Consider the following 22443-nt stretch of genomic DNA (forward strand, 5'->3'; position numbering starts at 1 on the left):
CAAACCAAAAACTCCTGGCAAACAAAAGTCCAGAACCAGATGGCTTTACTGGAGAATTCTACCAAACATACAAAGAAAAACTTATCCCTCTCAAAGTATTCCAAAATACTGAACAGGAAGAAACACTACCAAAGTCATACTGTGAAACCACCCCTGATAGTAAAATCAGACAAAGATACCACAAAAAAAGAAAATTACAGGCCAGTATCTTTGATGAATATAGTTGCAGAAATTCTCAATGAAATATTAGCAAACTGTATCCAACTATACATAAAAAGGATCATATACCATGATCAAGTTGTATTCATTCCAGAATTGCAAGGATGGTTCAAGATATGCAAATCAATCAATGAGATGACAGCCACCTGATCATCTAAATAGATGCAGAAAAAGCATTTGATAAAATTCAACACACATTCATGATAAAAACTATCACTAGGAGCTTACCTGGTGGCTCAGTGGTAAAAAAAATCTGCCTGCCTATGTAGGAAATATAGGTTCAATCCCTGATCTGGGAAGATCCCACTTGCTGTGGAACAGCTAAGCCAAAGCAACACAACTGTTGAACCTGTCCTCTAGAACCTGGGAACCACAACTGCTGAGCCCACATACCACAGGTACTGAAGCCTGTGTGCACTAGAGCCTGTGCGCTACAACAAGAGAAGCTCATGCACTGTAACAAACAGTAGCCCCTGCTTGCCACAACTAGAGAAAAACCTGCATAGCAAGAAAGATCTAGCACAGCCTAAAATAAATAAATAAAATTATGTTTTAAAAAATCTCAACAAAGTGAGTATAGAGGAAACATATCTCAACATAATAAAAGTCATTTTTGACAAACCCATAGCCAATATAATACTCAGTGGTGAAAAGCTGAAAACCTTCCTGCTGAATTCAGGAACAAAGCAAAGATGCCTGCTCTCATCACTTCTATTCAACATAGTATTGGAAGTTCTAGCCACAGCAAACAGATAAGAAAAGTAAATAAATGGTATCCACATTGGAAGGAAAGAAGTAAAACTGTCATCCTATGCAGATGACATGATTCTTTATACAGAAAACCCTGAAGCCTCCACACAAAAACTATTAGATCTAATAAATAAGTTCAGTAAGGTAGTAGGATACCATATTAATATACAGAAATGCGTTGAATTTCTTTAAGCCAACAAGTATCAGAAATATTTTTTTAAGTCCTGTTCAAAATTTTATGGAGAAAACCCTCCAAACAGACAAACCTAGAAATAAAACTAACCAGGAAAGTGAAAGACCTGTATAGTGAGAACTGTAAAACATTGGTAAAGCTAATTGAAGCCAATTCAAAGAAATGGAAAGATATCCTGTGCTCTTGGATGGAAGAATTCATATTATTAAAATGGGCATACTACCCAAAGCAATCTATAGATTTAATGCAATCCCTTTCAAATAACCCATGACATTTTCTGCAGAATTAGAACAAACATTCCTAAAATTTTTTTAGGACCACAAAAGACTCAGAATTGCCAAAGCAATCCTGAAGAAAAAGAACAACTGTAGGCATAATATTCCTAGACTTTAGAATAACACAAAGCTACAGTCATCAAAAAGCATAGGCAGGGGGGAAGCATGGAATTGGCACAAAAACAGATATATGGATCCAGTAGGACAAGATAAAGAACCCACGAATAAACTCACACACCTATGGTCAATTAATCTTTGACAAAGGAAACAAGAATAGACAATGGAGAAAAGGCAGTTTCTTTAGGAAGTAGTCTTGGGAAGGTCGGACAGATGCATGTAAATCAATGAAGTTAGAACATTCCCTCACACCATATACAAAAATAAACTCAAAATGACTTAAAGACTTAAATGTTAGACATGACACCATAAAACTCCTATGCCACCAAATTGGGACAACCTTGAAAAAATGGACAAGTTTTTGTAAACCTACTGCTTGCTAAAACTGAGTAAGAAGAAACAGACTTTGAACAGACTGATCACTAGAAGTAAAACAGAATCTGTTAAAAAAAAAAGTATTTTTTTAACGATGACAACGCCAAAAAACTCCCCCAAAGCCCAGACTAGATAGTTTTACTGAAGAATTCCACCAAACATACAAAGAACTTATCTTTCTCAAACTATTCCAGAAGACTGAAGAGGAGGGAACATTACCAAATTCATTCTACGAGACCATTACCTAGAAGAACACATAGGCAAAACATTTCTTTGATAAATCACAGCAGTATTTTCTTAGCTCAGTCTCCCAAGGCAAAAGAAATAAAAGCAAAGATAAACAAATGGAACCTAATCATATTTAAAAGCTTTTGCACAGTGTAGGAAATCAACAACTAAAATGCAACCCACTGAATGGGAGAAAACATTTGCAAATGTTGTGTTATATAAGGGGTTAATTTCCAAAACATACAAAAAACTCATACAACTCAATTTTAAAAAATTAATTCAATCAAAAATTATTAGAAGACCTAAATAGACATTTCTCCAAAAAGACATACAAATGGCCAACAGGCATATGAAAGATGCTCAAAACTGCTAATTATTAGGGAAATGCAAATGAAAACCACAATGAGATATTACTCACACTGGTCAAAATGGCCATCATTAGAAAGTTAACAAGTAATAAATGCTAGAGAGGGTGTGCAGAAAAGGGTAAACTGTGGGTGGGAAAGTAAATTGGTATAGCTACTATGGAAAACAGTATGAAGATCCCTCAAAAAACTAACAATAGAACTACCATATGATCCAACAATTCCACTCCTGGGTGTGTATCCAGAAAAGACGAAAACCTTAGTTGAAAAAGGTACATGCACCCCTGTGTTCATAGCAGCACTATTTATAATAGCCAAGACATGTAGCAGCGTAAGTGTACATCAACAGATAAATAGATAAGGAAGATGAGAAAGGATAGACATTTTCATAGGTGAAAGGGATTGACCTTTGATTTAAAAAGAGACCTCTTCATCATAAAGAAGGGAAAGAATAGGCTATGAGTATGACTATAGGTTCCTCTGCCTTTTCTAAATCCAGCTTGAATATCTGGAAGTTCTCGGTTCATATACTGCTAAAGCCTAGCTTGAAGGATTTTGAGTATTACCTTGCTAGCATGTGAAATGAGTGCAATTGTATGGTAGTTTCAACATTCTTTGAGGGATCAAAGTGCCAGCATTCATTGGATCATAGAGAAAGCAAAGGAATTCCAAAAATACATCTACTTCTGCTTCATTGACTATACTAATGCCTTTGACTCTGTGGATCACAAAAAATAATGAAAAATTCTTAAAGAAGTGGGAATACCAAACCATCTTAACCTGTCTCCTGAGAAACCTGTATGCAGGACAGAAACCAACAGTTAGAACCTTACATGGAACAACTGTCCAAAACTGGGAAAGAAGTACGTCAAGGTTATATACTGTCACCCTGCTTATTTAACTTATATACAAAGGACATCATGCAAAATGTCAGGCTGGTTGACTCATAAGCTGGAATCAAGATTGCTGGAAGAAATATCAACAACCTCACATATGCAGGTGTTACCACCCTAGTGACAGAAAGCAAAGAGCTAAAAAGCCTCTTGATGAGGGTGAAAGATGAGAGTGAAAAAGCTGGGTTCAAACTCAACATTCATAAAACTTAAGACCATGGCATCCAGTCCCATCACTTCATGGCAAATAGATGGGGAAAAAGTGGAAACAGTGGCATTTTATTTTCCTGGGCTCCAGAATCACTGTGGATGATGACTGCAGCCATGAAATTAAAAGACACTTGCTCCTTGGAAGAAAAGCAGTGATATCACTTTGCTGACAAAGGTCCATATAGTCAAAGCTATGGTTTTTCCAGTAGTCACGTATACATGTGAGAGTTGAACCATAAAGAAGGCTGCATGCTGAAGAATTAATCCTGTGGTGCTGGAGAAGACTTTTTTTTTGATATAAATTTATTTATTTTAATTGGAGGTTAATTACTTTACAATATTGTATTGGTTTTGCCATACATCAACATGAATCCACCATAGGTATACACGTGTTCCCCAACCTGAACCCCCCTCCCACCTCCTTCCCCATACCATCCCTCTGGGTCTTTTGAGAGTCCCTTGGACTACAAGATCAAATCAGTCCTAAAGGAAATCAACCCTGAATATTCATTGGAAGCACTGATGCTGAAGTTGAAGCTCCAATATTTGGCCACCTGAATGCGAAGAGCTGATTCATTGGAAAAGACCCTGATGCTGGGTAAGATTGAAAGCAGGAAGAGAAGGGGGCAACAGAGGATGAGATGGCTGGATGGCATCACCAACTTAATGGACTTGAGTTTGAGTTAACTCTGGGAGATAGTGAAGGACCGGGAGGTCTATGGTGCTATAGTTCATGGGTTCGCAAAGAGTCAGATACGACTGAGCGACTGAACAACAAATAACAACAATGGCTACAGGTAGGTTTATAGATTTGATGGCAGGAAATAGAGAAAGTTATTGTTTCAGTAGTTCTGTTTTCTATAATGTGTAAGGCAAGATCATTTACTGAGCAGGAACAGGAAGGTTTCTAACATTTCACTTTTGAAAGACCCTGATGTTTTTTAGGGCTGTTTGCATTTGTATTTAATGATCACTTTATTTTGTTTCTTCCTGCTTCTGTAAACTCTTTGGAACACCTAGAGTAGAAACACAGTTCATTCCATGGAATTCTAGATATACTTTCAACAAAAAATAATTTTAATATCTAGATAAAATATTTTCTCAACACTGTATAGATAAATAGTGTCTATAACTAGGGACCTATAATAATAATAAACTATGGACCTAACAGAAGCAGAAGATATTAAGAAGAGATGGCAAGAATATACAGAAGAACTGTACAAAAAGGATCTTCACGACCCGGATAATCACAATGATGTGATCACTCATCTAGAGCCAGACATCCTGGAATGTGAAGTCAAGTGGGCCTTAGAAAACGTCACTACAAACAAAGCTAGTGGAGGTGATGGAATTCCAGTGGAGCTATTTCAAATCCTGAAAGATGATGCTGTGAAAGTGCTGCACTCAATATGCCAGCAAATTTGGAAAACTCAGCAGTGGCCATAGGACTGGAAAAGGTCAGTTTTCATTCCAATCCCAAAGAAAGGCAATGCCAAAGAATGCTCAAACTACCGCACAATTGCACTCATCTCACCCGCTAGTAAAGTATGCTCAAAATTCTCCAAGCCAGGCTTCAGCAATACGTGAACTGTGAACTTCCAGATGTTCAAGCTGGTTTTAGAAAAAGCAGAGGAACCAGAGATCAAATTGCCAACATCCACTGGATGATGGAAAAAGCAAGAGAGTTCCAGAAAAACATCTATTTCTGCTTTATTGACTATGCCAAAGCCTTTGACTGTGTGGATCACAATAAACTGGAAAATTCTGAAAGAGATGGGAATACCAGACCACCGAACCTGCCGCTTGAGAAATCTGTATGCAGGTTAGGAAGCAAGAGTTAGAACTGGACATGGAACAACAGACCTGTTCCAAATAGGAAAAGGAGTATGTCAAGGCTGTATATTGTCACCCTGCTTATTTAACTTATATGCAGAGTACATCATGAGAAATGCTGGACTGGAAGAAACACAAGCTGGAATCAAGATTGCCGGGAGAAATATCAATCACCTCAGATATGCAGATGACACCACCGTTATGGCAGAAAGTGAAGAGGAACTAAAAAGCCTCTTGATGAAAATGAAAGAGGAGAGTGAAAAAGTTGGCTTAAAGCTCAACATTCAGGAAACAAAGATCATGGCATCCGGTCCCATCTCTCCATGGGAAATAGACGGAGAAACAGTGGAAACAGTGTCAGACTTTATTTTTGGGGCTTCAGAATCACTGCAGATGGTGACTCCAGCCATGAAATTAAAAGACACTTACTCCTTGGAAGGAAAGTTATGACCAACCTAGATAGCATATTCAAAAGCAGAGACATTACCTTGCCGACTAAGTCCGTCTAGTCAAGGCTATGGTTTTTCCTGTGGTCATGTATGGACGTGAGAGTTGGACTGTGAAGAAGGCTGAGCACCGAAGAATTGATGCTTTTGAACTGTGGTGTTGAAGACTCTTGAGAGTCCCTTGGACTGCAAGGAGATCCAACCAGTCCATTCTGAAGGAGATAAACCCTGGGATTTCTTTGGAAGGAATGATGCTAAAGCTGAAACTCCAGTACTTTGGCCACCTCATGTGAAGAGTTGACTCATTGGAAAAGAGTTTTTTTTTTTTTAAATAGTCTTTGAACAAATAATACAACAGTAGCTTTACTAACTCTAAGGAAGTACTTCTAGATTTATCTTTATTTAAATTTCATCCAGCATAGTGAAGTGAAGTCGCTCCGTCGTGTCCAACTCTTTGCGACCCCGTGGACTGTAACATACCAGGCTCCTCCATCCTTGGGATTTTCCAGGCAAGAATACTGGAGTGGGTTGCCATTTCCTTCTCCATGGAAAAGACTTTGATGCTGGGAGGGATTGGGGGCAGGAGGAGAAGGGGACGACCGAGGATGAGATGGCTGGATGGCATCACTGATTCGATGGACGCGAGTCTGAGTGAACTCCGGGAGTTGGTGATGGACAGGGAGGCCTGGCGTGCCGCGATTCGTGGGGTTGCAAACAGTCAGACACAACTGAGCGACTGAACTGAACTGAACCAGTCTATAATAAATTGGCAGTCAGTCAAAAGTATCTGTAAGTGTATTATTCCATTAATGGGGCTTATTTTTACTGTGATTTGTAGAAAAGATTTTTATGCTTTCTGGTACCCCATATCATCATCTCATTTAATTTTCACAACTCCCCTCTGAGGAGTGGATATTATTATTCCCACTTTACATCCGAGAGACCAGGCTTTAAATAATTCAAATCCAACCTAGTTAACCAGGACTAGCAGTGTTTTCCTCTGTACTTTAAAGGCTGGAATTACTTAACTTTTGTATTACAGTATTATCAGATTTTCTTCTGTTTTGCCAATTTACAAAATGTGATGGCTTTATGTATATTGTTAATACAAATAATATATACTCTGTATGAAATTATTAGTATATTTTACATAGAATAGATTTTTGTTCAGTCTTTAATAGTTAAAAGTGCCCATTAAAAAAATTATAAAAATTATCTAATATATTTTCACATAATAAAATGTACATTTTATATATTAATAATTATGAATTTAATATATGTATTTTGTATTTTTGATGAAATTCATATTTTAGAGACTGGTGAATGAGATTAGGAAAAAGATTTAAGGTTAGGGAAGCAAACTTTGGCTAGACAATATAACAGCAGTGCGGGGATACAAAAGCAAGAATTTTTTTTTCCTTTTTAGCCACACTACATGGTTTCTGGGATCTTAGTTCCCAAACCAGGGACTGAACTTGGGCCACAGTAGTGAAACATTGCTTCCTAACTACTGGACATCCAGGGAATTCCCAAGTGGTGATTTAATTGTAGACTGTCAGGAACAAATGAACCTAACGTATTCAGTACAGCATGGATACATGCTTTGCTATTTTACACTGCAGCTGTGTCAAGGAACTGTTAAGTAATAACCAGCATTGTCAGTGGACCAATTATAGACTTTTTTGATAAATGTCAACATCTAAAAGAGGAAGAAATTGAGGCTGGTGTCCATAAGAAGATAGGTTAGATATGCAAGAAATGACTACCCTTTTAATTAAAACTTTTAAATATTCATGTGCTATGGTCAGTACTCTTGCCTGGAGAATCCCATGGACGGAGGAGTCTGGTAGGCTGCAGTCCATGGGGTCGCTAAGAGTCGGACACGAATGAGCAACTTCACTTTCACTTTTCAGTTTCATGCATTGGAGAAGGAAATGGCAACCCACTCCAATGTTCTTGCCTGGAGAATCCCAGGGACGGGGGGAGCCTGGTGGGCTGCTGTCTATGTGGTCGCACAGAGTCGGACACGACTGAAGCGACTTAGCAGCAGCAGCAGCAGCATGGTTAGTAATAGCTTTCATAAAAACCCTCCTAGAATCTACCTTTCCTAAAGTGTCATTTGGAGAAAAATTATTGATAAGATTATAGTTCTTTCCCAACAAACAGCCAATCTAATATACGACCTACATAGAATAAATTGTAAAACTTATATATTGTATAATATGTTGAAATGCATTGTGATAAGTATTAAACAAAAGGGTCAGACTTGTTCAGTGGAAAATTAAGTTTTTACTCTTTAATTTTCCTAGAACAAGGTAGACCCTAATGGGTATTAAAAATACGTTAGGTCAAGCCTGAAATGTATTATTAGAGATAAGTAAGTAAACAGACAATGATAATTCAGTGTATGAAGTGCTGTAATAGTGTTAAGTTCAGAATTCTGTGGAATCACAGAAAAGGAGAAGCTAATACCAGAGTAAGGTGGGATCCTTACTATCCATGATATGAATCCTCAATCACTTAGCATAGTGCTGAGTATATGGCAGGCACTCAATATTTGATAAATTGGAACATACCTGATTTTTTAAAAAATGATCCTGGACTTCATTTTTGCTTAAAATAGTATCTTTAAACTTTATACCATAATGTTTTTCTTTATAAATACTTTTCATGTTGCTGTAGTCATTTCAGTGACCTTATAAATTAACCAGTGTCTACAGCTGATTCTTGAATGTAACTGCTACTAGACAATGGGAAAGACTGTACCCTAGGGAGAGCTGTGTCTCACAGTGCTGGACACATAGTAAATGTTCAAGAGTAACTACTTAGTTTTTTTTTTTTTAAGCTTCAGAATTTATTCAGTAATTTTGCTACACGTACCACAAGTCTTTAAAGGAATTTCTTATTATTAATTATTAAGATTGTGTATAAGTGAAAACTTGAAAAGTATGATTCTTGTGCAATTATAAATACTATATTAACCAGTGGGAACTCTAAGTAATTGAAAGTCTTGTCCTTGGCAAATCTGAGGAAAAAATTGCTTAGAAGCATTATACTAGGGACCCTTTACATGTGATTGGAATTAGAACTGATGCATATGAACAGTTAGAGATCAATGCTAAATTCTATGATAATAACTATAAATACATTATGAATACATTGATTCAATAAATATTAGACTCCAGCTTTATGATACAGCCTACAGTAGGCCAAGAGATAGACTATATAGTCTGGAGAACAAGGAGGAAAATATAATCATTGTATAGTATGATTCAGTGCTACAATAAAAAAAGTACAAAGTACCATTGGTGTATAAATTAAGAGCAGCAAATGGTGCAGAGAGGGAAAAATTGATATGGATTGCATTAGTGATATAGGCTTAATTTTTTTAAGAAATAGGCAATATTATATAATTTTTTGTACTATGTCTTGTTATTTGATGTATTTTTTAGGGACTTATTGTCTAGTATTTTTCTATTTTGTGAAGGAAGATTAAAAAATCCCAAGGGGCTGTTTATAAGTTATGAATTAGTTGAGATGCTAAGAGCTCCTAATTCTCATTTTACTATGGTGTAGCAATTATAAACTATATTCAAAGTCAAGTGGATATAACTTAGTGAGCAAGTAAGTTATCTTCTTGGTCTACTATTTATTATGTCATATAGTAGGATGACATAACAGAAAATTAGTAGGAATAATTATATTTTAAACAGATTATAGAATTTCTTTTAAATTATAAATTTTTAAACTAGTTTTAATCAACTTAACAGTCCTTTTTCTTATTTCTTATTAAGGGTCTACTATATTTGTTGGTAACAGACCAAGGATTTCTCACTGAAGAAAAAGTTGTTTGGGAAAGCCTACACAATGTTGATGGTGATGGAAATTTCTGTGACTCAGAATTTCATCTGCGGCCTCCTTCAGATCCTGAAACTGTATACAGAGGACAACAAGATCAGATAGATCAGGTAACTATGTTTTATCTTCATATTGTTTTATTGATAAATGCTCATTCCTTTCAGATATGAATTTGGTTATTCAGAATTTTGAACTAAAGATTTGTTAATTAATATATCAATACTTTTGAAATTCTATTACTTCCTAAATAGGTAAATGATTATTCTACATTAATTGTATACTTTGGTTCAGAAGGCCTAATTATATTGAACTGTGAAGGTCATGGTAAAGAGTTGGAATTTTATTCTAATTGTAAGAGGGAAGATATGCCAGATATTAAACATGGAAGTGACAATGATCTAATTTACCTTTTTTTTAAAGTGAGGTAACATTAGTTTATAACATTATATGTTTCATATGTACAACAGTATATTTCTACTTCTGTAAAAAATACGGAATGCTTCACAAATTTGTACGTCATCGTTGCATAGGGGCCATGTTAATCTTCTCTGTGTCGTTCCAATTTTAGTATATATGCTGCTGAAGGAAGCACTGCTTTACCTTTTTAAAAACCTGCTATGTGGCAAATGCATAGGAAGGACACTGGTGTAAGCAAAGTAGCAATTTGCTTAGCTTTAGTGGTAGAGACGAAGAGATGAGTACATATTTGAGATCTATTTTGGTTAGTTAGAAAAAAGTAGAACAGAGGGAGTCTTCAAGATTGCATGCACTGGGTAAAGAGTAGGGGCTGTTTTAAGCGTTAGAATCCAAGGTAAGGAGGAACAGACACTTTTACAGCGGGAGCTGCACTGCTGGTAGAATTCTTATTTAGAACTGAGATGAAATTTTTGCTTGTTGGCGGGTAGACTTAGAGCCACAATTGTGTTTATTACTAGAAGTCTAACAATGATGTAACATTTTCTTTAACTGAGGTAGAAATATGGTTATGTTAAACAGTTGGCACATGTTTTGCTGCTAACAATTTAAGTGCATAGAGACTGTGTTCATTTAGCCAGTATTCATTGAGCAGTTGTATTGAACACTGTAACTAGGTCCTGGGGACACAAAGATAAATCATTCTGTCCTGTTCTCAGAGATTCGGCAGTCAGTTGGGGAGGCAGGTATTTTACCAACTAATATATAAGTTCTGTAATGGCAGTTTGAATAGCAAGCTGTGAATGGACAAAAGAATACTTGATTCGAACAAATGCTAATCTTTCTAGGACTCTCAACTTTGCTTTGACAAACAGCCATAGTAATCCATACTCATTTTCCTCCAGAAGGTATACAGGGGCATTGTTTTTAAATGTTATTTAAGAGAAATATACAAGATTTTTAAACCACTGTATATAAAAAATATTGGCACACAGGGATTGTAGTAAAGCAGTAGATTGCCACAGTAATCTAGTCGTAAGATCTTGAGAATACACATATGATATTGTTTGCAAAATAACAAAGAAGGGGGTGTTTGCTGATGGTCCAGTGGCTAAGATTTCACGGTCCCAAGGCAGGGGGCCCAGGTTCAATCCCTGCTTAGGGGACTAGCTCCCACATGCTGCTACTAAGAGTTCCCATGCCACAACTGAAAAATGATCCCGCATGTCAGATTGAAGATCCCATGTGCGTCAACTAAATATCTCCCTTGACACAACTAGGACTCAGTGCAGCCAAATAAGTGAATAAATAAAAATAAATATATTTTTTTAAGTATCAAAGACTTGGCAAAGAGTGGAGTTTGAAGAATCGAGGAGAAAAATTTGAAGGACAATTTCTTGATGCCTCTAAGATGATCATGCTAGATAGTACAAGGTGTTCACAGGCAACCACCTTTTACATATCTTCTGTGATTATTTATAATTCTCTTACTTTGAGAGTGTGCTGGGGGAGGTGCACAGAATAGTCAAGTTTCATTCAGCACTAATTCATAATAAAAGTAGATGTTAAGTTAGATGTATAACTTTTGACCAAAGATGCATCACTTTATCTCATAGGAAATAATCTGAGTATGTGTATAGGAGGAGGAAGAGCATGATTAAGTAATTGCATATGATTGTTTAATGGACAGCTACATTGGCTTTAAAAATTGTCTTTGGAAGACTTTAATAAATAATTTGGGTCCATGTTTATGACTTTTTTAAAACAGAAGACTTTTATGACATTAAATAGAAAAGAAAACAGATTATGAAAGTTTCAGGAGTTGGAAGATGTATTTGAATCCATATGTGAATATAGAAAAAACCAAGATGAATTATGTATTAATTGTTAACAGTAGTTGACTCTATGACGATGATATGGTAATCTTAACTTTCCTATTTATGCTTTTTTATTTTGTATCAACTTTCTATAGACATGTGCTTCTCTTATAAACTTTCTTGAATGCCTTATATACTTCTGCTAGAGAGAATTTTAAATGAATTTTTAAAATATTGATAACAATGGCAGTGTTGCTGAAATAATACTGTTTCCCAAACAGAAATAGTAAACTTTTATTTTTATATTTAACATCTAGTATGTTTTAAAAAAGCCATTTTCATAGATTTGTAGATATAATCTCTGTATTTATACACATTAGTTCTTGGGTAAAATCTCACAGCTAAAGATGGTTATCATTTAATTTCTTAGGACTATCTTATGGCTTTATCTTTACAACAAGAACAGCAGAGCCAAGAGATCAATTGGGAACAAATACCTGAAGGAATCAGTGATTTGGAACTAGCAAAGAAACTCCAAGAAGAAGAGGATCGACGAGCTTCTCAATATTACCAGGAACAGGAACAAGCTGCAGCAGCTGCTGCTTCTGCTTCTGCTTCTGCTTCTACACAGGCCCCGGTAAAGACTAGTGTTCTAACTCTTAAATATAAGGATCGTTTTAGCAATAAAGAAATGTGTGCTGAGATTAAAACTTTTAAATTAGGTATTGGCTCTGTTAGCATTTTAGCATCCATGGGTTTTATGACACAGTCCTAAGTTTGTGATTATCTTGCTGCTGCTGCTGCTGCTAAGTCGCTTCAGTCGTGTCCGACTCTGTGCGACCCCATAGACAGCAGCCCACCAGGCTCCCCCGTCCCTGGGATTCTCCAGGCAAGAACACTGGAGTGGGTTGCCGTTTCCTTCTCCAATGCATGAAAGTGAAAAGTGAAAGGCAAGTCGCTCATATGTTATTTATTGTTTATTTACTTACAATAATGGATACATTAATTATATCTATTCTGAATGATAGAGGCAATTACACAGGTGCCATATAACATTAAAAATTTATATACCAGTAGCCTTTTTTCCATTAGTGATTCCTTTCACTTTCATGGTTTTTCTTTCTAGGTAACTCTGCTTAAGCATCTTAGAAAAATTGTGATAATTTCTTCCTGTTTATTTTCCTTAAAGCAAAGCCAGCCAGCGCAAGCCTCTCCGTCAAGTGGCAGACAATCTGGAAACAGTGAACGTAAACGAAAGGAACCACGAGAAAAAGATAAAGAAAAGGAAAAGGAGAAAAATAGCTGTGTCATTTTGTAACAAGTGTGGATTCTGTTGGAGCCATCTGTATGTCTTCAGAAACAATCATAGGAGGAAAGGAAGAAAAACCGATAAATACCGTCTGTGCCTGATTTCCCAATGGATTTTGTTCATGTTTATCAGGGGAAAGGTTGTTACTTAATTACAATCAGACTTTTTAAAATCACACAGTATACTCTTTATGAGCTGGAGTTTCATGTTACAAGTTGGAAATGCTGTGTTGTTATTCATGAAAAATAATGCACTTGTAGCCAAATAAGTAAATAACAGCAAATTTTGTGTCATAGTGACATTCATAACTTATATCAGTTAGTAAGCTATTTCATCTTCTGTTCTAACAATGAATAGAGATAATTGATTTTGTCTGATTCCTTCCTCAAATCTAAATATTAGCACAATAGTTTCTGAAATTAATTTTTACAATGTTAAATTATGATCTGATCCATGAGAAACCAGGGGTTTAATATAGATTTAAAAAGAAAAAAAAAGACAGTAATAATAATAATAAATAACCCTCAGTTGTATATTGGACTAGTTCAGCCCTTGAACAGCTTTACCTTTGTTTAGGAGTGTACATTTTAGATAAACCTTGAGAAACTGATAATGGAACTTGGATTTAATTTAGATAGGAAAAAAAAATAAATATTTGTATTTCTTTTCCAGTAACAAAATTACATAACACTAATACTCTCAAAATTAGATCTTAAAACTTTGTAGTGTTGTAAAATTTTGAGGAGTTTTAAAATCTTTAATATAGGTTACTTGGACCACAGTTACTATTTATTCAGTGTGCAAGTGAGTATAAAGAGGAAACCACAGTGGATGCTAGCCCTTGTAAATATAGGGATATACAAAAAGAGATAGTTCAGTGTCTACCTTTTTCTATAATTACCTTGAACCTTAAAATTTAAATCATGTTTATTTTGTAGAAAATTAAGTATACTTATTAAATCAAAAAAAAGCACATTTCTGAAAGGATGTTAGACAGAGATAATCTCTGAGTCTAGTAGAAAAGCATTATTAAAAATCTGATGATAGGTAAGAATTTGGAGGAATTTATGTAGAAACAATCAGATTTTTCTAACTTATAAGAACCAAATAACCTATAACATCTTATAGTGTTTCTAGGATTCAGAAAGAATATTTATTGAACTTTATTATGAGGCAACACATATTTTCCTGTATTTCTATAGTTTGGAAAACTATCCTTGATAGTCCTTTTTATATGCTTTATATTTAAAAGTTTGTTTTAGTCATTTTTGAAAAGACTATTGCTGCTGTAAGTAGTTACGTGATTTACATTCTAAGCCTCAGTAAATTTGTCTGTTCAAGAGCATCTTAATTTAACCTGAGCATCCACTTAGAGAATGCTTTTTGTGGTCTGAGGGGACGAAAGACTACAAAAAAAACCCATCGTCTTGATTTCTTAAGCTATGTCCTTCACATTCTCAGTGATCCAAAACCAGTTGTAGGTTAAATCTATATATAAAAAGTAAAGTCTTATTTATGGATGAAGTTATCCTAAGAGAAATATTCAGGGTCAAGCTGTATCTTTTATGTCCTCCTGTATCACATGTCTCTTTATGTTATACCATTTGTTATTCCTTCAAATTTCACATGGTAGCATGATAAGTCATCAGAGAACCTGTTTGGTTTATAAAACTTTCATACAAAATATTTGGTGAGCCTCTTGACCGTAACCCAAAATATGCATATAGTGCTCAAGTAATCAGATACAAAATGTATTACGCAGTTCTCTGTTAGCTCAAACAAGTTGATTTTTAGGCCGAGTTTATTCTTGATATCACTCTGTTGGTTAAAGGAGGAAACACAGTGTCGGTGCATTATATTTTATTAAGAAACAAAACAATAAATCCTGAGAAATTTTTAAAAATGTATTTGAGGCATACTTTTCCACAATTATATTCTTAACTATTCATTGCCCTTGAAAAACATATGTGTAGAAGTTATTCCTCTGTTGTTACTGTCTTCTTAATTTGTTCCAAAGACAACACTGCCATTCTGCATTCCCATTGAAGGAAGAAAAATTTACTCAAAACCAGCAGTACTGCTATCAGATAAGTAAATGTCAATGTATACGTATAAGAAATAAGTAAGAAAAAAAGAAATAAGTAAGAAATATAACGTGTTTGCTAATTCAGCCTTTTTCTATGTAATATTTCCCACTTGGGCTTTCTTACATTCCTGGAATTCAGTTTGGTATACCAAGAGTAATAATGATAAAATGTTTACTTTGAATACTGTGGGGGAAAAATTAAATGTTTAATTCTGTTAAAAAAATTTCTTAGAGATCTGGTTTTACATCCTTGAAAGTAAAAAAGAATTTAGAGCAATTATATTTTTATTTTGCTCAAGTCAACAAATTACATATTCAGACATTTCATTGTTGGTTTGGGTATATTGGAATTTGATAGTGGTGTATTAGTCTTTCCTTCACAGTACTTTGTAGTGCTTGAAAATTGTTACATGTATAAGACTAGCAGAAATTAGAACTTAAACATTTTTGTTTTTAAGATTTATAGGCTAGATTAGAGGCACATTTGCATCAACCAGTCACCATTAGAGCTAGCAAAAGAGGCAGATGAATGAATGGATACGGTCATTGAACTTTCTCCTACTTTCAAAGACTATTCCTTAAGGTTAGTGACCAGTCTTTATTAACAGTATGAAAAATTTCTCATGCCAATCCCATTGAATCAACAGTGCTGTGATTTACAGTGTTATCAACACTTAAAAATTGTGTTTTTTGTGTGTATGTTTCTGAAGCAAGGATCTATGACTCCTAGATCTAATAGATTCTCAAGGGAATCTGGGAACGTTCCTCAAATTTAAGAATCATTGTAAGCATACACACACCAAGCTATTTGAGGCAGTTAAAACTGGCATTTGGCTGCTTCCTGTAAAATGCTAGTTCATTGTGCATAGGTAAAGTATCTTATTTCATGTTTCAAGGTGTCCAGTAAGTAGTTGAATGAGACATAGATTTAAGTATTAGAATTAGGCTTTGGAATATATTTTCTGTCTAACATCTCCAGTATTTGACTACTTATCCCACATTATGTTTTGAATTTTTCCCCATACTTCTTGATCTTAGCTTAATTAACAAGCAGTTTACTATCAGATTGATTGAATCCAACATTAAACATTTTGTACTTTCACAAAACCGTAACATTTTGTTTTCAATGAATAAGCAGCTCAGTTCACTAAGAGACAAAACATCTCGAGAGGAAAGAGGACTAGAAGTCAAATATATATTTAAGAAGAGAACTATATTAATGTTGGCCTTTCAAGCAGATACTTATAAAATTCTACTGGACAAAAATCAAGGCAAGAATTTCTAGAGCTGTTGTCCTAAAACAAATCACTTGTTTTTTTTTAAAAAGCAAATTGATGACATTTCATTTAACTTTCCTATTAAATGAAGTTATAGTAAAACATGATGGAAAGCTTATGGCTTTTACCTATCACAAAATATTTGGACATACAACTTAAACCCTAATAATAAATTTACTAAAATTTGATAAAAATAAGATGGCGTTAAAGATAGCATATAATTTGTATTTTAAGGAATGGGAAATGTGAAATTCTGAAGCATTTTGTCTGAAAACCTGGCTTTTATCCTGCCTTCAGCAAATTTACTGTGCCTCAGTTTAAGTATCTAAAGAGTGCTCATTTTTAGTGCTTTGCACCTTCGATAAGCACAGGGTATTATTGAAATAATCATAAATATTACACATCTTTTGCTCTTGAATGTGTAGATGTTTTTCCCCAGTGGCAATATTTCTACAGCCAGTTTTTTTCTGAATGCTGTTAAAGTGTGGAGAGTTGTCTTGTGTTTGAGTATGGCATCTTCTCCTCCCGAAATGTGTGTGTGTGTTGTTTTGCTGCACTGCACAGTATGTGGGATCTTAATTCCCAAACCAGGGAGCAAACCCGTGCCCCCTGCAGTGGAAGTGCTGAATCTTAACCACTGGATGCCAGGGACTTCCCTCTTCCACAAATGTAGGATTTTACAGTTGCTTTTGTGTTCTGTAGGGCTATAGAATCAAAACCAAGAGTACTTGGGAGTATAAAGGGGTTGAAAATCTATCTTTTCCAGTATCTTTAATATATCTAAATATTTCGATTCTGTTCCTTCATGGAATAAAGTACAGTGGGATCAGATTACTGATACATATATGTAAACGTTTTTGCTGGATGAAATTCATTTAGATCTCTTATGTATTGTCCTTTTTAGGATTATTTAATTTTTTTAACTATAAAATGTTATTTGCTATATACAGTTAAATTTCTGTTAGAAAGTAACCAAAAATAGTAAAAGAACTAACTGGAATCAGAGTTCAGTTCTTAGGTCCTCTAGTTATTGAGTGTCATTTTTACAGATGTCCAGCACTGTTTGGAAAACATGAAAAATTGTGGTTACTCTTTTGGAGTGACACTTTAAAACTAAAATTATAATCAAAGGCTTCTTGAATATACTGTAATACAGAGATAATGCAGTCTAAAGGGACAAATTGCAGGACCCTGTTAATTTATTTTGAAGATTTATTTAAATTTTAACTCATGCATGTCTCTTAATCCCATTGTTTCTACTGTTAGAAATTAGAGTTTAGTAAATTATGATATGCATATATGTATTTTACATGGATTCTAATGTCTAACTTTCCTTTTCTGATCCCCCAAAAAATTCAACTCATAATGCAGGGCAAAGGTGTTCAACTGTCTCCTCAAGCTTAGCTTTATACTGCTGACCTGAGAAAGAGTGAAATTTAGACTTGTCTACCTATAATACATTTTTTTACAGCATAGAACTGTCCCAGAAAAGGTGTTAAAATACCATGGCAGAAACATAAAACCTAAGCTTTAAATCACTGTAGATTTAAAGATCAAAAAGTTATATGTTATAATGTCTCTACTTAGTCTGGTATTAATTCTAAGAATTCCTTCAAACCACTTAATAATTTGTCACAATTAACTTTAAGGATTTTGTATCTATCCTTACTGCAATATCCTGACAGGCAGAGGTACCTCCTAGATTAGATGGTAGGCAAAGCAAAATTTTTCTGAAGGTGATCCTGGCTTCTTTGGCACTAGTGTAGTTATAGCTTTAAATAAGAATTCAGGAAACTGAAATACCTATTTAAATTCTCAAATCAAAGACCTGTCCAAATGAGCATTATAACTGAAATACCCTGCAGAACAGTTCTAACTAATGAAATATGTTTTAAGACTAAGATTGGCATTTAATCTCTCCTATATGTCTCTCAATTTTGTCTGTTTTTGTTGTTTTTTACATGGTAGTTGAATGAAATAGCCATTTTTTCCAGGGTATATAGGATATCCTAGAGCTTTACAGATTTTTAAAGATGAGAATTTGAAAAGCTTCCAGTGGTTTTTGTTAAAATGCTGTTTTCTTAATAAAATGATAACTGTTGTTTTCACAGATCTACACATCACAAGTAGGATAATATGATTGGAGATTGATGTGTGCTTGCTACCCAACAATCAGCAAAAGGGATAATCATCACTTGTGAAACTTCAGAGGTACCCCGAAAGTAATTTCCTAAAGTTAGTGCATGTGTCTTTTTTCCTTGAATTGTGCGGAATAATTGGAATGTCGCACATATTTGTGGGCCTAGCAAGTGAAATGGTGTAATGACCACAGAGAAAGTGATCTTGAACTACAACAAGAGAAAAGGCTTTCTTCTTTCACTTTATTGTCCAGCTATTTGGGTCAGGAGGTTGCTGTGATAGATCTCTGTACCAGGCCAAGACTGGCCAACTGAAATAGAGTTCTCAAAAAGTTTAAATATATAGACTGTGTACGAGTGCCTATTTTTTCTCCTTCTTTCCTTTACTATCTTAATGCCCTTTCTGCTTCTGAAGTAATATATCTGTTTTGGTTTATGACCAGCTTGAATTCCAGTTGTAGAATAATAAATAGCAGCCCTAGAGGTTGATAGAAAAGAGCACTGAAATACAGTTTTTGAATGAAAACACTTAAAAGCATCTCCCCAGCTTAGGGTTAAACTGAATTTTTAAGAAAATTATTGTTTTATATGCTAATTATGCTAAAACTTTTTGAATTTAAAAACTAAGTCTTAAGTTTCAGAAGTTTCACTTTTGGAGGATACTCCTATAGGGGGCATATTGAACAAAGATGAGAAAGTATAAAATATTTCTGAAGGAATTATTCAGTATTATTCAACTTTTAATTTCATGTTTGTTATTGTACCACAAAGATAGTGTCATTTTTGGATTAAAATGTTAGATTTTTGTTAATATACTTAAATCTGTAACCAGTGGTAACACTATTAGTATTTTTTATTATAGATTATATTTTATTTCAATAAACTTTGATATTTAGACCCAAAAGTATTTCTGCTATGTATATTCATCTCATTAACCTACTTCTTGTAAACTTAAAATAAGTGGGAAAATGGGGAATTAACATTAATTCACATTTACCTAGGATTGGCTCTTAACATATTTGGACCAACTCTTTTTTTAAAACTTTTTTTTTTTAATCTTTTCCAATGTGTCTGTTTTTGTGCCAGTACCATACTGTGTTGACTACTATGGTTTTGTAGTATAGTTTGAAATCTGGAAGGGTAATACCTCCACCTTGTTCTTTTTTCTCTGGATTTCTTTGGCTATTCAGGGTGTTAGGATTGTTTTCCTGTTTCTGTGAAGAAGGTCATTAGCATATTGGTGGGTAATGCATTGAATCTGTGAATGGCTTTGGGTAGTATGGCCATTTTAACAGTATTAATTCTTCCAATTGTAAGCATGGGTTATCATTTCATTTGTTTGTCTTCTTCAATTTCTGTGAAGTTTTATAGTTTTCATTATACAGATATTTCACTTACTTGGTTACATTTATTTCTAAGTATTTTACTGTTTCTGATGCCATTTTAAATGAGATAAGTTCATTTCTTCTTCAAATACTTCATTGATTTTGTATGTTGATGTTTAGCGTAGCAAGGCAGCCATGCTCATTACTATACTCCAGTGCTGCACTGTATATTGATTTATATATCCTGCCACTTTACTGAAATTATTGACTAATTCCAAGATTTTTTAATTAGTTGGGAATTTTGAATTCTTGAGATTTTCTATATATAGGATCATGGTCCTATATGACATTTTAACTTCTTTCTTTCTTTCTTTCTGATTTGGATGCCTTTTATTTCTTTATCTTGACTAATTGCTCTAGTGAGGATTTCCAGAACTGTATTGAAAAGGTGTGATGAAACTGGGCATCTTTGGCTTATTCCTGATTTTAGGGAAACATTTTCACTTTCTTTCCATTCTGTATAATATTAGCTGTGGGTTTGTTGTATATGGCCTTTATTATGTTGAGGCATGTTCCGTCTATATCCGTGTTCCGTTTGTTGTATATGGCCTTTATTATGTTGAGGCATGTTCTGTCTAAAAAAGCATTTTTATCAAATGCTTTTTCTGCATCTATTGAGATGAGCAGGTGATTTTTACCTTTCATTTTATTGGTGTGATGTATTACAGAAGTCCTAAATCTTTTTAGCACCAGGGACCAGTTTCATGGAATACAGTTTTTTCCTGGTCCAGTGTGAGGGAGGATGGTTGCCAGATGATTAAAGCACATTACATTTACTGTGTACTTTATTTCTATTATTACATTGTGATATACAATGAAATAATTATACAAATCACCATAATGCAGAATCAGTGGGAGCCCTGAGCTTGTTCTTCTGCAACTAGACAATTCCCTGTGGTAGTGATGGTAGACAGTGACACCTAAATTATATTGCTTATGTCCAGTCTACTCTGTAATCTCATTTGGTCACTGTCACTACAGAAAACCCTGCTTTATAAAGATAGGATGTGGGGAAATGGAAGGATTTTCAGTGCTTTTGTGGCAATATCAGGATATTCCACCTTGACTTTAATCCAAAATGTATGGAAAGTTGAAGTTGTCACAAATGTAATTTTAAGGCCACCGTCATTTGCATTCTCAAACAGTGGATCCTCTTCTAGCACAAAGTTGATTCACCTGGCTTATTAAAAAATGGGTCACGGACCCATTCTTTCCCAGTTTGGGGGTCTTTTGTAGTTGGAAAGTAATGCTCAAACTCTTTTGAAAGCTGAGATGGGTGATCATGCACCAGCTGAGAGAAAGAAGGCCCTGGCTCAGTCTCTTTCTAAATCTCTGGTAACATTTGAAATGTCAAAAATCCCAATGTTCATTTGTCTCCTCCACAGTTCCAGGTTGGCTTTGAATGTACCTTGAAAAAAGTTGTTGCTCTCCCCTAAAGTGACAGATTGGGTTTGTTGAGCAGGTTGGATATGTCACACAAGTAAGCAGGTTTTGCGACCTATTCTATGTCACTGAAATGTGCTGCCAGTGGTAACTGGTTTTCTAGAAGAAATCTCTGGAGAGGCTCTCATAACTCAAAAACTCTGGCCAGTGATCTACCTTTAGAAAGCCATCTCACTGCTGTGTGTAAGAGATGTATGTGTCCATGTCCTTTTAGAGCTGTGCAAACAGACATGAGTTAGGGCATGTACTTTCACATGGTTGACAATTTTAATCACATCCTGCAAAACACTGTTAAGTTCAGGTGACATTTTTCAGCTTGCTAGCATTTCTCTATGGATGACACCATGTGTAGATTCACATTCAGAAGTAGTGAAACCAGAAAGCCATCCAGTCACAGCAGCCGCTCTATCTGTGCATATACCGACACAAAGTGACCAATTCAATTTTCCTGATATGTAATCATTCAAAGACTTGAATAGTTCTACAACTGTGATGTTGATTGGCAACAGAAGTGCACACAACCTATTCTCATGCACATTCTCCTGAAAAACAGATCACACGAAAACCAGCATTGTTGCCTCCTTGTCAATATTGAGACACTCATCAACCTGGATTGCACACCACAGTGACTCATTAATCCTTTCTAACTATTGTGCCTCAGTATCCTCTGCTATTTTATCAGTTTGTCTAGTTACGGTGCTAGCCAAAAGAGGAACATGTGCCACCGTTTCAACTGCACCCTCTTCTAAAAATTCATAACAAATGTCCTTAGCAGCAGGCAGGATCAACTCTTCAATAGCAAAGGGCTTCTT

The 22443-nt window shown here is 35.0% G+C and overlaps 1 protein-coding gene and 1 non-coding gene across 2 annotated transcripts in view; one reads left to right on the forward strand and one right to left on the reverse strand.

Moving 5' to 3' along the window:
• MINDY2 (MINDY lysine 48 deubiquitinase 2) overlaps positions 1-19698 on the forward strand; it is an 81887-nt gene extending 62189 nt beyond the window's left edge. Inside the window, exons 7-10 of the mRNA XM_040226621.1 lie at positions 9699-9872; positions 12424-12630; positions 13183-15971; positions 18777-19698. Coding sequence (XP_040082555.1) covers positions 9699-9872; positions 12424-12630; positions 13183-13311 — 510 coding nt within the window. The 3' untranslated portion in view covers positions 13312-15971; positions 18777-19698. The remainder of the gene's footprint in view (positions 1-9698; positions 9873-12423; positions 12631-13182; positions 15972-18776) is intronic.
• On the reverse strand, positions 10248-10354 carry LOC120853828. Its single transcript, XR_005718879.1, has one exon. It is a non-coding gene; the product is annotated as a U6 spliceosomal RNA (small nuclear RNA).
• Positions 19699-22443: the final 2745 nt, after the last annotated feature.

Source organism: Oryx dammah, unplaced genomic scaffold (genome assembly GCF_014754425.2).
Source record: "Oryx dammah isolate SB20612 unplaced genomic scaffold, SCBI_Odam_1.1 HiC_scaffold_26, whole genome shotgun sequence".
Lineage (NCBI taxonomy): Eukaryota > Metazoa > Chordata > Mammalia > Artiodactyla > Bovidae > Oryx > Oryx dammah.